The following is a 17,447-nucleotide window of genomic DNA, read 5'->3' as shown; positions in this document are numbered from 1 at the left end:
ATTTTAACTATTTTTCCCAAATAAACGTCCCAATTCGGTAAGAAATTTGCCAAATTTTCTCGGATGGTCGAAAAGTTATCAAATTTGTACAGGGACTTAAAGACATGATCTCTGATGTCCCTGAAAATTTTTATTAGCTAACAACAAGCACATTACAATCGAATCCTTAACAGTCCATAAACGAGCAATTCGGCATTACCTTTGCGGTTTTCGTTCGTTTTCGCTCTCTTATTCAAGTTTCCAGGTTCTTGTGCTTCTAATAAGCTAAGTACAGGTCCTATATCATAAACCAAGCATGTATCATCAAGAGACCATCCATGAAAGTTAGGGTTTCGGTTAGGTTCTAAACCGAGCTTTTGAACCGTAAAAACGTCGTTTAAACCCTCTAATCTGTGTTTTTGGCCAAAAAAGATATCAATTCAGATTCTTAACCATGTGTAGGATCAAAACATGTTTTTGGACAATTTTTAGAATTTTTGCATGATTTGGAATGATTTTAGGTCATCAAGCTATGTTTATATAATATTAAACATGATTAATAACTTGAAAAACATGATTAATATGCAAAATTTACCTATGCTTGCTCTTGAGAAAATTTCCAGAAGCTATTTTGATGCAGGGATGTAATGAGAATTGTGCACAAATATCTTTGTCTATCTAATATATATAAAAAAAAAGAAAGCTTAGGGGGTGGGTTTTCCCCCTTGCGTACGGGAGTTAAAATCCCCCGCCCCTAGGCCTTTTTTTTGTCCACATGCCTCGTTATGCGTGCCCGACGTGAAAGACCAAGTTCAAATTTAATTCGGGTTCGGTTTTTGGCGCGAAAAATCTCGGGTACGACAAACTGTGCGAAAACGAGTGTTTTTCGGCTAATTTATTGTAAATTTAGAAAAACATAGTATTTTTTTGTAAAAATAGAAAATATTTTCACGGATCACTTAAAACATTCCCAAAAAGTGTTTGGTAGATCTTTTTCGGCTTAACGGATGATACAATGCTTGTTTCGGAACTATAGCGGGTAGTTAAACGAGCATGATTTCGTTTAACTCGTTTAACTAGTTTGCTATCATACTAAGGCCTTAATATCAATATGTTAGCTAATAATAGACATATATTACTTATAGATGGCCCCTCGGGATATCTGTGTCATAACCAGACCCGTTCGGTTAATCGTTTGATTGCTACGCAATAAGCGGTTAATCGCTTATTCGATAAACAAATACTAAGGCATACTCGATTTTGTCACGAATGTCACAATAATAATAATAATAATAATAATAATAATAAGGGAGGGAAACAAGAAAAGATTTGCATATAAGGTTATGGAAGGAGTACAAAACCATACAAGCACCCTTAGTCTAATGGTATGTTGTTGTGTTAGCTAAGGCACCCGAGTTCGAACCCCGGGTGGCGAACATTATTTATATATATATATATATATATATATATATATATATATATATATATATATATATATATATATATATGAGAAGGGGTAGCGAACACCAGATCCATTAATTCGAACCCGAATGCCCATATCCGAACAGCGAACCCGATCAAGAGACCCGAACATCGAACCAAACCCACATCCGAACACCGAACCCGAACCCAGGTCCCTGTTCCACGAACACCCAAACTCCAATCCAGAACACCGAACCTGAACTCCAATCCAGAAACACCCAAACCCGAATATCTAACACCATGATCCGAACCCAAATAGCGAGCAATGGGCCTGGATGAGAGCCCAGTTCCATCTACAACCTATATGGGCATGGACTACAATGTTTGGGCCTGAAGTTCAATACATGTGGGCTTGGTCCATGTTTAGCCGTGTTGATTCAAGACGAAATAAATCGAACTAGCCATCCTCGTAAAATCTGTAAAGCCTCGTTAACTATACCCGCTAAGTTTTCAAACTAAAAAGGTCGTGGGTAACCCCGTTAAAGTTTATAAAACAAAATATAAGTAACAAATAATAAAATAAGCATAAAAGATTAGGATTTAAGAATTGTCTTGTTAATTCTAATTAACTATGATTAATTTAGAGAGGAAGCGAGATGGATCTAATTAGCATGGTTCGTTGTCTAATTTAACTTAGCTGACCTCGTTAGCTCGGTTAATTTAAGTTATTTATCTTCGTTAATTAAGACGACCCCGTTAGGTTAGTTAAGCCTAACAGACGAGCCTAGTTTAACGAGTAAGCTTAGCTAACTTAATTACAAACTTAGTTAATCATGTTAGTCAGTTAAACAGTTAATTAACAAATGTATATGTTAAACAGTTAGTCACGCTCAATTAAAGAAAGGGATCACGATTAACTCCAACTGCTTAAGGATCTAGGTAAGTTTCTAGCCCCCTTTCTCTGTGTATGTTTTCGGGGTTGTGTGCATACTCGTAAATGATAAGTCAATACACTTACTTTAACTAGTCAGTGTATGTTATGTGAATGTTGTATGTATGTAGGAAAGTTATGAATATATATATCTGTGGAATTTACGTACTGTTGTATGGTTAAAGGGTTGCAGACCCTAACAATATCGGCGAAGGATAAAGGGTTACTGACCCTAAAAATATATACAAATGTTAAAGGGTTGCAGACCCTAATAATATCTATGAAGGTCAAAGGGTTGCAGACCATAATAATATCTGCGAAAGTTAAAGGGTTGCAGACCCCAATAATATCTGCGAAGGTTATAGGGCGAAAGGCCCTTAAGAATATGTGTTAATGATTATGTATGCAAAAGTGAGGTAAGTAAAAATGGAAAGTACGGAATTAAACATGCATATACGTATAAAGGAAAGATTAATAGGTTAAGTAGGTAATGTGAATCTCCAGGTACCTATATGCAAGTATGCGAATGAATGACATGTTGTCTGTTAAACTAGAACTCACTCAGCGTAGCTGACTTTTAATATGCACGAGGGCAAATAGGATGAAACAGCTGGCTTGAGGAGCACACATGGGAGAAGAATAATTATTCCGCGAAAGTTTTAATTCACTATGATATTTAGAACTGTGTTTATGAGTAAATTTAACGCCAAAGTATGGCACCCGGGCTCGAAGCCTTACATAATTATTTTACTTAATTTATCACAATCACTCAAATAGAAAATGAATCACATTTACATTTTTGTTGCGACCCTTTGTAACTTTAGGTAAGGCCCCGTTCCCGGTAACCCTACTTTGGTGTTGGATTTACTCATAAACACAGTTCTAAAATCAGAGTTAATTAAAACTTTCGCGGAATGATTAAAACTTCATGAATTATATTACAAAACATCAAATATTGTCTTAACATAAGTTAACTTGTCTAAAACATAACATGATAAAGCAAACATTTCTTCCCAAGATGCCAGTCTTCTAGTCCCTGTCACGTGCCATCCTCAAGCCAGCTCCTTCAACCTATTTACCTGCGTGCATACTAAAAGTCAGCTACGCTGAGTGAGTTATAGTTTAACAAGTTACAGGATTATTCTTACACACTTGTACCCGTAGGTACCGTTCTTACCTTTGTCCTGTTCTTGTTTCCCTTTCGTCATACATTTACATTACTTTATTCTTTCATTTACAAATAATTATTCTTATACATTCTTTTATTTACAAACAAACATTACTTGTATTATTCTTACATTATTCTTACACTTTCTTACAAACATACAGTTATTCTTACATTCTTGCACATATATTATAAGGGTCTGCCACCCGACCTCTTGCACAGATATTATAAGGGTCTGCCACCCGACCTCTTGCACCGATATCATAAAGTCGGCCACTCTATTCTTGCCCAGGTATTATAAGGGCCTGTCACCCTGACTCTTACATTAGACTCTTACTACTCTTGCCCATGTATTATAAGGGCCTGTCACCCTGACTCTTACAATCAAGTTAAGTTAACAACTAGGCACATACAAGTTCTTACAACTTTCTTTCATTCTAGCATTAATTATTCACATTAACCATACACACATACATATCACTAGTCTTACAAGTATGCACACAGCCCCGAAAACATTTCAAGAGAAATGGGGCTAGAACTCACTTGAAGCCGGTTTCTCTCGCCGTTAATGGTAATGCCCTTCCTTAGTTGAGCAAGGCTAACTGTACAATACATTACGAGTGTCAATTATCTATTACTACTACTTCTTACATCTAAGTTAATGCAACCCTCAACTAACGGGGGTCTTGGGGCAGCGCCCCTGGTAGTGGGGTCTAGGGGCGGCATCCCCTAGCAGGGTCCAAAGGGCAGAGTCCCTGGCTGGGGTTGAGCATTAATAGGTCCTTTATCAAAACGCATCAAAAAATGGATTTCATGAAATTTCGCATGGCCATTTCGCATGAAATTTCGCATAGGAAGGTTTCGCTTCGCATGGGAAGGTTTCGCTTCGCATGCGATTTCGCTTCGCATAGGAAGGTTTCGCTTCGCATGCGTTTTCGCTTCGCATGGGAAGGTTTCGCTTCACATGGGAAGGTTTCGCTTCGCATGTGATTTCGCTTCGTATGGCTTGCGATGCGAAATTTTGCCTTTCTTCGTTTTTACCATTTTAAGGCCATTTTCCTCCGAGACTCTTCCTTAGGACCCGATTTTACCCTTTTTATGGGTTTTGGGTTGTACCAACTTTGTATACCCGTGTTTTATGAGGTCCGAATATCATCTTTTGATCCATAACACACCCGTGAGGTTATAACTCACCAAGTTTATGTTTTTCTTACATCTTACTACCCGATCTATCGTTCTATCAGTTTACATGTCGAAATCCATCACAAAAACTTAACCTTGTTGGCCAAAACTCACCTTTGGCTTCGGGTTTGGTTCGGAACTGGACAACACATAGATCTGGATGTGTTCTTGTTATTTGAAGACACTTGAACACCAAATTCTTCCTTACTTTAACCTGGATTTGGATTTGGGTCTCGAGAGAGTACGTGTGTTCTATGGTGGTGTGTGAAAGTGTGTGGAGAGAAAGAAAATGGTGAAAGGGTGGAGGGGTTGGGTTTATATAGGGGGTTATGGGCCCTACAACCCACTCACAATTCCAAATCCAAATATTATCCAAACATTTACACACACAATCAAATTAGCGACATGCACGTAATAATAAATTCTCTTTTATTTATAAATCTCGAAAATACGGATGTTACACTTTATCTAAGAGCATTCTCATCCTATCCTCTAACATTATGTGAGGGAAGTTTGTAAATTATAGGGAGGTGTTTTGAGTGGTTGTGAGTGTAAATTAAAATGTGGAGAGAAAAGATAATGATTTTTTGTAAATTTGGGTAACATTGATTCTTTCAATTTATTTTTTTTAATATTTGTTGAATTGATTGTGAGTAGAGAAGATAGAAAACTTTAATGATAAATGTATTAAAAAATGTCTGGGTTATATACACACTAGGAAGGTTATTCACACACCAGGAGAACCTATACGCCTCGTATAGGGGCTATACGAGTCGTATAGGTGCAAAGTTATGTCATTTTGTGTCAGCTAGTGTCAGGTCTTGTTTCGTCATATTGTATAGCCCCTATACGAGTCGTATAGGGCTATATGACTCGTATAGGCTTTTTTTTTTAATTTAAAATTACAAAATATTAAAAATAGCAGCCGAGTTGGTTATAAAGCAGAAACACGTAATTTAAAAGTAAATATTTTGCTCCATAATAATCAAACAAATACAAACAACATAAGCGTTTCAGGGTAATGACTTTTTAGATGTCGTCATGCCATCGTTTATGGTTGACACATATATAAGTTATCTAAGCTTTTGAAATATAGTATTAGAAAAATAATTTCGTTTATTAACGTAGATGTTTTGACTCGTGTTAACGCAACTCTTGATATAATCTTACAAAGCAGCACAAAAATCTTACATAGTTGGAGCAAGGAAATCTGGATACCTTGTTTGTACAGGTCGTACACCATCTATACGGCTTGTATAGACCAGAAAATAATTATAAATCTCCGGTCAAATTGCATATTGACATGCTGTCTATACGAGTCGTATATCTCCTATACGACTCTATAGGTCACATATGGTAAGTGATTATACGAGCCAGAAAACCTATACAGCTCGTATTAAATCTACATATGATATAGACTGAAAAAAGCTGTCTATGACGAATGTAAATAAATGTGGGTTTGGATAGCATGAGTAAGGTTTTAAGGCGGTGAAATTAGTCAAAAGAGAGAAGTATTCGTCAGCCTCACGTAATCCGTACCAGAAACCGTTTGGTCTGGTGTATATCAATTAATCAATCAATCAATGCATTTTCATTGAATACACCACCGCCAATGGGTTCTTCCGATCTGAAATCCGCCGCCTTGCTGGAACAGATGAAAGTTCATCTATCCACCGACGCCGGCAAAGCCATCACCAAGAAGATCGGTCTCGTTTACCAATTCAATATTGCTCCCAAGGTAAGGTTTTTGTTAATTTAATTGAATTGATTGATTGAACTGATTGATCAATTGACAGAAACTTGGATTTAACGAGGAGAGTTACGTTGTTGATCTTAAGAAAGGAGAGGTTACCAAAGGTATGAGGTTTTTGTACTTTGTTTTTATGTCTTTGCTTAACATTAGCTTATCAATTGTTTGTTACTTTGTTCAATTTCGGAAAGGGGTTGTGGCGCAGCTTGTTGCCCGGTTTGCCACTGGATTGATTATTTGATCCTGCTTTAATCTTTATAAAACTAAAGACTTTTACTCTTCTGTGGACTGTGATCAGACTGCTTCAAGGCTTCTAGATTTACGGTTTGAGTTTTCAAATTTATATAAGAGTACACTGCGGTTTTCGTCTATGTGGTTTGCCCAAATCTGCGGTTTTACTCCAGTAGTTTCAAATTTGCGATTTTCGTACTTGTGGTTTCATTTCACTTGCAATTAAACCCGATCCCACTAACCCCGTTAAGTCTGGCCGTTAAACCCATCAGCGTGCCCCCTCACGTGAGGGGGCATTTTTGTCCTTTTTCTTCCCAAATACACCCCAGCCTCTCATGTGAGGGGGCTTGCGAATTAGAGCTGGGGTTTATTTGGGGAGAAAAAGGACAAAACTGCCCCTCAAGGGGGCTTGTAACTTTTGGTATGTTAATTATCGTCAAGTTAGAATACACATGAAATGGATTTTTGGATACAATCTGAGGCATTGGGGTTGGTTAATAATATGAAAAGGGTTCACACGGAGAACGTTTTTCATTTGACTTATGTTCACGAGGATTGCAGGTCCATATGAAGGTGGAAAACCGGATGCCACTTTTTCTTTCACGGATGAAGACTTCTTCAAAGTTGCCACTGGGAAAATGAACCCTCAAATGGCTTTCATGAGGTACACATTATCCGACTTCCCAAACCAGTGTAATATTATACCTACATTTGCAAAAATCAGCATGTTTTTATGGCATCTAAAGAGCAATGATTAGTTACAGTATCATATAGTTGGAAATTTGATGAATTATATTATGGTTTGTTTATGCGCACAGGGGTGCAATGAAGGTGAAAGGCAGTTTGAGTGCTGCCCAGAAGTTCACACCTGATATCTTCCCGAAACCCGCAAAGATGTAATGTTGTTGATTATGAAATTAGATTATGTAAACAAGGTAATAAGTATGTTCCCTAAACCCACAATAATGCTTGTTAATGGAAATGATTATGACACCCCAATTGTTTTGAAAATAATCAAATATTATTGTGACATGAGTAAACATCAGAAACAATACCAAGAAAAGCTTAACAATAACATGTAGGAATTTGAAATCAATCAACCTGTATAAATATCCTGCCTAAAGTTCAAAATTGCAAGACCACCAAAAATTCATGAAAACATTTTAGCATAACCACTTTAGTAAACAAGTATAACAGCATATATATGCTAGCTAAGGTGGTTCAGTGAGTTTTCCACTAAGTTGTTTCCTCGTGGGGAGGTATCAGGTTTAATCCCTACTAAGTGCAAATTCTGTAAACATGGGCGGGCGCCACTGGGAAGGATTCGAACTTGGGGTATGGAGAGCATTGATGCCACCAAGCTAGCGTCGTTAAAAAATAGTTATATAGACTATAGTCTTGAAGCTAATATCTATAGACAAATTTCTGATAACAATTTGGATACCACCCCTTAAACGAAGTGGACACAAGAGTCATGTACGTATGTAAAATCAATCAACCATAAGCATATGTTTTTGTTGGAAACAAATATCGCAAGCCGCCAAGCCACCGTATAAAGAGTTAAAAACAACGCTAAGACCAACTTGGACACCTTAAGAAAAATAAAACAGTGAATGCTAAGACCAAATAATGCTATATTTGTTATTGGTTACTACTAAAAGATAACTTCAAAAAGGTAAAAATCACAATTACTTGGTACTAGGTAGTTCAATATGTTCCTCGTCTCTTTGCAACTTGGCAAAAAAATTAGGGTCGTGCTAAGATTGAGTTAGTGTCAAATGCCAAATGGTTCTGGCCAAAACTGAGTTGGTGCCAGCTGCCCTTAATCAGCCACCCTTGTCGGTCTCCTTTCTGGACGCTGATCACATCAACTGCGTTCTGATTTTTAACCCTGTATTCTCTCGAACTAGTGCAGCACTTTCTCTACATTTATTCATGAAGACCACTTGAAGCCATGCAGAGCTTCAATTTATCCAACAATCTCAGCTTATCAAACAATGACGGCATCATACATTTGAGAACTACTTTGAAACTTGACGACTCATCACCATAATTTTATTACGTGGTAGACTTTTGCGATTAAGGTAGAAGCCTTGTGTAGTGCATTTAAGTTCACAGGTTAGTCCGTATTTTATGTTTTATTTGAAAACACTTCACACGTGTATATTTAACACAACTATTCAAAAAAGATTAACACAAAGGTAAAAATAACACAAGGATTGAAAACTTAACATCAAATGAAAACCAAGCAATTCAGGCATTACAACAATATTGTTGCTAGCAACTAAAATACAATCAATCTTTCCATAATATTGTTTAACCGAAGTCATTACTAAGAACAATAATCAAACATATTAAGCATAAGAAAGCCTGCTACTTGATATACTGAAAGAGCTAACTTTCAGTGGAGTAGCAACAACCAAAGGAGCTTCTGGTGAGTCACTGACCGCAAACTTCTCGTGCATGAACCTACTATCAACAATTGAGTCGTCTTTAGGGACAATCTTGTAGCAGTAGCAACTCTTTAGACCCACTTGGTTTCGGTAGCACTCATGGGACCCGTCTTTCACCTGCTGGAAGTTCCATATCACACTAAATTTGCCCACCGTGGCCACCAGGTGGCGTTCTTGCTTCCCGCCCTCAGTGACCTGTCATTTCATTCAAATTCTCATAAATAAATCAAAATTCAACTGCAGATGGCTTTTAAGACGCTGCATAATCACCAATAAAGAGTGGTGTGCAAAAAACCGAAATTACCAAACCGTAACCGAAAAAATCAAACCCAACAAAAAATTGACGATTTATTTTAAGTTTAAAAAATAATTTTTTGATCTGCTTTTAATTTTGCAATCAAACGAGCCAAACTGTTGGAACCAAAAAGACAGATTTTAAGTAACTTCTAAGAAACTTATAAAATAGTGTAGCCTAAAAATCAAATGTGTAACAAACAATTAACTGAATTAACAAACATTTTAGACCCGAAGTCATCAACTGAGCCAATTTTACAGCCCAGACTCAAGCCCTTCCAGTAAAACCAAGAAACCATAAACCAAACGACAAAAGATCAGCTTAAAATAACTTAAAGAATATAAAATGTGTATTAATTAGTTAATCGTTAAATAACAGAAAAACTTATTGCCAAAGTTTTAGACTCACATTCATAATTTTCAATTTTGGGGTCATATCTTTCAAGCCCAGAAGATAAAACCAACAAACCAAAACTATAAAGATTTCAAAAACCCAAAAACCGACCTGTGCACAACCTCTAGGCTTGTTAAGGAACCGAACAAACACTATGTTTGTGTCCTTTCTTTAACTTTAACTGACCAGACGATCGAACACAAACAATTAAATGAACTGGGCTTTCTTATTCGCTCATTAACAATACAAACAATTAACAAATGCAAATGAACAATCATTAGTGACCTAAGCCAATTAAAGTAAACGTGAACAACAATGTGTTGGCCCTAAAAAGTTTACTGAAACTAGACTAAATTGTAACAAGCCTAAACATTTAAGGGAATATATTAACAAATGTGACCAAATGACCATAAACAAATGTATACTGACCTACAAAAATGAATGTTCACAAATATAAAAAAAATAACAAATCAGGAGTGTTCATGTGGAACGTTTAATATATATGTGAACACGAACTACCTACCAAACGGTTCACTGAATATTTAGTTCGTTTATAGACCAATAACTATCTTACGAAACCAGATGTTGCAATCACCATAAAATGTTAATAAACAGCATAACACGATGCGAATAAACAGAATAAAGAAAGTATAACCGATACATACCCAAGAGAATTGAGCACCACGAAACTTGTTAAACATTCCAGCCCTATGCGAATCAAGTGGATTCAACTTCAACAACCTCGGAGCTGAAATTCTATTCCCCATACGTCCTGCAAAACCCGTCTTCGATTTCCCATCTTTATCAGTAAACAAAGTGCAAATAAGAATCAGATACGTATCAGTTGTGCCCAATATCCACTTCCCGTCAAAAGTAACATCCACGTGTGTTATTGGCGACCCAAGCCCCGGGAATGCAGTCTTTGCCTGTCTCATTGAACTAGCCGAATACAACCGTATCTTCCCATCAATCGACCCAACAACAATTGACCCGTCACCAGTTGTTGCAAAACACTGAAAGTTAGTCCCTCTAGAAAACTGATGCCCTTGTGTCCAGTTCAAAACAGGAGTGTTTGAGTCAGCAAGATTCTGAACAATCCCGTGTCGGTCCCGCATGTCCCATCTGCAAAGACGGTTATCATCGAGACCCAAGAAAGTCGTCCCCGAAGGGTCCATTTGGGCTCCTTTACTGTCATTTGTCACGTCCCGCATTGTAATATCCGTACCATCTTTTGCAAACTTCCACTCGGTCACAACCTTCCCGGTTTCAATATCAAACTGGTGAACCCCATTCATGTGCGGTTTCCCGTTAACCATTGGGTGTTATGTTGTGGTCTCCGATCCATCATGGGTCGGGTCCGGACAGAATTAGGAGATTAAGCTGTTTGAGTTTTGGTCAAGCCCAAAAGCTCTAATCAGGCCCAGTTTAGTTAAAGGGTTAAACCCTAATTGTCTAGTCTATATATTCTCTCCTGTACTTGTAAGTTGGTATCACTCAATAATAAGAAAACCCTAGTTATCGACAGTGGACGTAGGTCATACACCGTGACCGAACCACTTAAATCCTTGTGTCTCTTTCGTTTATTCTTTCGGTTTTACTACTGTATTCGTGTTTGTGTGTGACTCCGAACCTAACAATTGGCATCAGAGCCTGGTTCTCGATTATACACACAGTTCCACCGCCGCTGCTACAGTACCGCGCCGCCGCTACAGTACCGCCGCCGCCGCTACAGTCCCGCCGCCGCCGATTAGGGTTCCGCAGCTGCTGGTTCGTTTTTTCTGATCAGTTTCCAGTCCTTTTATTCCTTGGGTAGTTTGGTTGTTTGCTGTAATCAAAACTCAGTTTGGATAATGGCTGAGGACGGAAAGATCAAGATTGAGAAGTTTGATGGTCAGGATTTTGGATGGTGGAAAATGCAAATTGAGGATTTGCTATGTCAGAAAGACTTAATGGAAGCACTAGAAGAGAGGAAACCGGAAAGTATGAAAGATGATGAGTGGAAGGTACTTGACAGAAAAGCCATAGCTGTTATTAGACTCTCACTAGCTAAGAATGTGGCATTCAATATTGTAAATGAAACTACCACGTATGGTCTTATGAAAGCCTTGTCAAATATGTATGAAAAGCCTTCTGCATCAAACAAGGTATTTCTGATTAGACAGCTAGTTAACACCAGAATGAAGGAAGGGGCATCTGTTACCTCTCATGTTAATGACTTCAACACTATTATTTCTCGTTTGTCTTCTGTTGATATCAAGTTTGATGATGAAGTTCAAGCGTTACTCTTGTTATCCTCGTTACCCGAAAGTTGGTCAGGGACTGTTACTGCAGTTAGTAGTTCTTCTGGCAATACTAAGCTTACTTTTGAAGGAGTCCGGGATTTGATTTTAGGGGAGGACATAAGAAGAAGGAATTCTGGTGAGACATCTAGTTCTATATTGAGCACCGAAGGGAGAGGTAGGAGAAGAGAGAAAGGTAATGGCAGGGGTAGGTCAAAGTCTAGAAGAAGAAGTCAGTCAAAGCCCAGAAAAGACATTGAGTGTTGGAATTGCAAAGATGGGGCATTACAGAAACCAATGCCCTAACCCCTCAATTTCAAAAGAAAAGAAAGAATCTAAGAAGGAAGTTAATCTGGCCACCGGTTCAGATGATTCAGAAGGTTCAGAAGAGACTCTTATCTGCTGTGTTGAAGAATCAACAGATTCATGGATTATGGGTTCTGGTGCATCTTTTCATGCCACTTATAGCACGAAGAAGATGAAGAATCTCCGAATAGGTAATTTTGGTAAAGTTCGTTTGGCTAATAATCATGCTGTTGATATCACGGGGATGGGGGATATTGAACTAAAAACTTCATTGGGCACCTCATGGACTCTAAAGGATGTTCGGGTCGTTCCTAGCCTTAGAAGAAAGCTAATTTCTGTTGGGCAGTTAGATGACCAAGGATATGACGTTATGTTTGGTGGGGGTAAATGGAAAGTTGTGAAAGGGAATCTTGTGATCGCCAGAGGTAAAAAGAAGGGCACTTTATACATGGTTGAAATTCCAGCTGATGGGGTAAATGCAGTGACTAGTGGACCGAGTCAGTCTAGTTTGTGGCACCAACGACTCGGCCACATGAGTGAAAAAGGGATGAAAATGCTCGTTGCTAGAGGAAAAATTCCAGAACTGAAGAAGGTTGAATCTGAATTTTGTGAACCATGTGTTTTCGGTAAAAAGAAGAAAGTATCTTTTGTGAAGACCGGAAAACAACCGAAAGCTCAGAAATTGGAGCTTATTCACTCTGATGTCTATGGACCAACTTCAGTCTCTTCTTTGGGAGGATCGCACTATTATGTCACCTTCATTGATGATTCGACACGCAAGGTATGGGTTTACTTTCTTAAAAATAAATCTGATGTTTTTGATACTTTTAAGAAATGGAAAACTGCTGTTGAATTGGAAACTGATTTGAAGGTGAAATGCTTGAAGTCGGATAACGGTGGTGAATACGTTAGCAAAGAATTCCGTGATTATTGTGAAGAGTACGGTATTCGGATGATCTTTACAGTCCCTGGCACTCCTCAACAAAATGGAGTGGCAGAACGAATGAACAGGACGTTAAATGAAAGAGCAAGAAGTATGAGACTTAATGCCGGGCTTCCAAAGACGTTCTGGGCAGATGCAGTTAACACTGCAGCTTATTTAATTAACCGGGGATTGTCAGTACCGTTGGGTTTCAAGACACCAGAAGAAGAGTGGAAAGGTAAAGCTGCAGATTATAAGCATTTGAAAGTCTTTGGGTGTAGCGCTTATGATCTAGTGAAAAATGACAAGCTTGATGCTAAAGCTAAAAAATATGTTTTCATTGGATATGGATCAAACGAAATGGGCTACAGGCTTTGGGATTTAGAAAGCAGAAAAGTAGTCAGAAGCAAGCATGCAACTTTTAATGAGGCTGAGTTATACAAAGATAGAAACACTTCAAAATCAAGGGTTCAGAAAGAGCAGGTTGAATATGAAATTGATGCTCAGAAAAAGACAGTTGAGTCAGCTACCGAACCCGAGACAGAAACTGAAGAAACCACAGTTCCTGAATTTGAAGATGATGATATTGGTGGAAATGAAGAGTCAGAGGGAGTCTCTGACAGTGGGAGTTCAGAGTCTGAGGATGAACAGTCTCCACAAGAACCTGACCCGCCTCAGCACTGGGTTAGGAGGTCCACCAGAGTTTCTAAACAGCCGGTACGTTACAAACCTTCAGTTAATTATCTCCTTTTAACTGAAAATGGTGAGCCAGAGAGTTATTATGAAGCACTTAAGTTGAAAGATTCGCTCCAGTGGGAGCATGCTATGAAGGAGGAGATGAACTCTTTGAGTAAAAACCAGACATGGGTTTTAACCAAGTTTCCACCAGATAAAAGAGTTCTACAGAATAAATGGGTCTATAGAGTCAAGGAAGAACATGATGGGTCTAAACAATACAAAGCTCGTTTAGTGGTCAAGGGTTTCCAGCAAAAGAAGGGAATTGATTATAATGAAATATTCTCTCCAGTTGTGAAAATGACCACCATCAGATTGATCTTAAGTATTGTTGCTGCAGAAAATTTACATCTAGAGCAATTAGATGTTAAGACAGCATTTTTACATGGTGATCTTGACGAGGAGATCTATATGGCACAACCTGAGGGATTTCAGGTTGCCGGGAAAGAAAAATGGGTCTGCAAATTGAAGAAAAGCTTGTATGGTCTGAAGCAGGCACCTAGGCAATGGTACCTAAAGTTTGATGATTTTATGGTGAGAACTGGGTACAAGAAATGCGAGGCCGACCATTGCTGCTACTTAAAGAAGTTTAAAGGCTCATATATCATTCTACTTCTTTATGTAGATGATATGTTAATTGCGGATCTGATATGAAGGAGATTCGCAAGTTGAAGAAACAGTTGTCTGATGAATTTGAGATGAAAGATCTTGGTCCAGCCAAACAGATTTTGGGGATGAGTATATCCAGAAAGAAAGATGGCTCCATAACACTATCCCAAGAGAAATACATAGGGAAAGTGTTAGAAATATTCAGGATGAATGATGAGAAGACTAAACCGAGAAACACACCTCTGGGAAGTCATTTCAAACTTACCAAAGACCAGTCTCCCAGAACAGAGATGGCTAAAGTTCCGTATGCATCTGCTGTTGGCAGTCTCATGTACGCCATGGTTTGTACACGGCCAGACATTGCTCATGCTGTCGGGGTAGTTAGTCGTTTTATGTCGGATCCGGGAAAGGAACATTGGGAAGCGGTGAAATGGTTACTCAGATACTTAAAGGGTACTTCCAGTTTGGGGTTATGTTTTAAGGAGAAGGATACAATTCTCAGGGGTTATTCAGATGCTGATCTGGGTGGATGTAAGAAGACGTTTAAAAGCACTACTGGTTATGTTTTCACAGTTGGGGGAACAGCAGTATGTTGGATGTCCAGACTTCAGAAAAGTGTTGCTTTATCAACCACTGAGGCAGAATATATGGCAGCAGCCGAAGCAAGTAAAGAATTAGTATGGTTGAGAACTTTTCTTGAAGAGTTGAAAAAGAAACAGGCAGAGTTCTTCTTATATTGTGACAATGAGAGTGCAGTGAAACTTGCGAAGAATCCAGTCTATCATTCGAAGACTAAGCACATCGGGAGGAGATATCACTTTGTCAGAGATTTGATCAGTGATGGTGTTTTCAGTTTGAAAAATATCTCAGGTGCTAAGAATCCAGCAGATATGTTCACCAAGCCGGTGATGCTGGATAAGCTGAAGCTGTGCAGAGCTTCAGCAGGCCTTCAGGAATAATGTTGAGAAGGCGAAGGGTAGCTAGGAGGTGCAAAACTAGATGAGTTTTATTTTACATGTACAAGGCAATGCAGGTGAAGACATTTTACGTCTCCAAATGGGAGCAGGTTGAAATGTTTGACGCATCCAAGTGGTGGTTTAGAGAAGATGTCTCGAAGCCCAAGTGGGAGATTGTTATGTTGTGGTCTCCGATCCATCATGGGTCGGGTCCGGACAGAATTAGGAGATTAAGCTGTTTGAGTTTTGGCCAAGCCCAAAAGCTCTAATCAGGCCCAGTTTAGTTAAAGGGTTAAACCCTAATTGTCTAGTCTATATATTCTCTCCTGTACTTGTAAGTTGGTATCACTCAATAATAAGAAAACCCTAGTTATCGACAGTGGACGTAGGTCATACACCGTGACCGAACCACTTAAATCCTTGTGTCTCTTTCGTTTATTCTTTCGGTTTTACTACTGTATTCGTGTTTGTGTGTGACTCCGAACCTAACATTGGGCTCATTAACAACATGTTAGTTTCAGCTTTCATTAACAAAGCCTTTCTAGGAGTCGAATCAACGTGGCTTTTTATCACGTTCTCAAACCCAACATAAACCCCTTTCCCATGTATCCCGTGACTAAAATTCTTAACCACCTGAATACCCGAATCACTTACTAAAAAACTGTTGTCTAAAGCACCTAAAGCAAGGCTTTTTATGCTTCCGCCTTTCACAGCCTCCTCAAACTCCTCTCTCAGATCATGGTTGGCCCGAACCAGGGTCTTGAAAACCAGACTCTGCGCAAAACTATCCTCCGCATCCTCCCACATCGAATCATCCGCAGCTTCCGGGTTAGCCCACGCCACAAAATCCTTACCAAAAACCTTAGCTTTATTAGCCACGTTGCACTCGAACCCATAAGTGTTTTCAAACAAGCACTTCTCATACTCCTCAACAAACTTCTTATACTCATCAACATTAAAAAACTTCATTGCTTAAACCCCATTCGCCACGAAATCAATCCGCAATTGTTCCGCAATCGGCTTCAACTGCAGCTGCTGATCAACCAAAGCCTTAACCTTGGACCCAACTTTCAAAACCCAATACAAATCCCCATCTGGGTCATCTTCATTGTCGGTATCTTCGTCTCCGTTCGATGCCGATTTGACAAAACTAAACGAAACAAGCTTTTCGGCAACGACCCATTTGGAATCAGCAGTGTTTCCACCGGTGTGGATGTAAAGCTTGACTGGGTTCTTTAGCGTTTGGTTCTTGGACTGGTATTTGAGCTTTAGGGCTTTGAGTTTAGCTTCAATTAGGTCGACGGAATTGGGGGTTTTGATTGGTGATTGATGGTCTTTGACATCTTCATAGTCTTCTTCTTCATCTTCTTCGTGTTCGGAGTCGGATATCTCTAAATCTTGGCGGCTTTCAGCGGCACCCATTTGGATTGGTTTGATTTGGGTGTTAGGGTTTGTTGTGAGATTTGATTTGAAATGAGGAAAGAGGAGCGTCGGTAGGTGTAGGTGTAGGTGAAGAGGCGGGCAACTTTAAATTTTCAAATTCATACCTTTTCAAGCTGACGGATTTGGGTCATGTTTGCTACAATTTTACAATTAATTATAATTATAATTATAATTATAGCAACATTAATTAAGTAATTGATGACTTTGGAGAGAAAAGTATAGTATTGTGGATTAGAAAGTTTATGTAACTTTAAGTTGTAAATTATTTTGTTACCAAGTATCGATATTTATAACATCAAAACAACTACTAAGAAATACTATTTAGGAGGCAAACGCCGTAAACCTATATGGTTAGGTTGAAAAAGATATCATCCAAAACCGTAGGTAAAATCATAA

General features: G+C 38.6%; 1 protein-coding gene and 1 pseudogene across 2 annotated transcripts; one reads left to right on the top strand and one right to left on the bottom strand.

The window, feature by feature from the left end:
• Nucleotides 1-6,289: 6,289 nt before the first annotated feature.
• LOC143608922 (sterol carrier protein 2-like) lies at nt 6,290-7,628 on the top strand. Its single transcript, XM_077083823.1, has 4 exons — nt 6,290-6,417; nt 6,476-6,536; nt 7,222-7,324; nt 7,479-7,628. Exons 1-4 carry the CDS (start codon nt 6,292-6,294, stop codon nt 7,558-7,560), a joined length of 372 nt encoding a protein of 123 aa, XP_076939938.1. The 5' UTR covers nt 6,290-6,291; the 3' UTR covers nt 7,561-7,628.
• Nucleotides 7,629-8,889: 1,261 nt separating this feature from the next.
• Nucleotides 8,890-17,030, bottom strand: LOC143608911 (protein CYPRO4-like; annotated as a pseudogene). The gene is made up of 3 exons (XR_013149349.1): nt 16,105-17,030; nt 10,467-11,121; nt 8,890-9,308 (listed from the first exon to the last, which is right to left on the bottom strand). The product of XR_013149349.1 is annotated as a protein CYPRO4-like (transcript).
• Between the last annotated feature and the right edge of the window lie 417 nt (nt 17,031-17,447).

This window comes from Bidens hawaiensis, unplaced genomic scaffold, assembly GCF_021521415.1.
Source record: "Bidens hawaiensis isolate Kalapana, Puna unplaced genomic scaffold, B.hawaiensis_p1.1 tig00002181_1, whole genome shotgun sequence".
Taxonomy (NCBI): domain Eukaryota; kingdom Viridiplantae; phylum Streptophyta; class Magnoliopsida; order Asterales; family Asteraceae; genus Bidens; species Bidens hawaiensis.
This window is presented reverse-complemented; position numbering and strand designations above follow the sequence as displayed.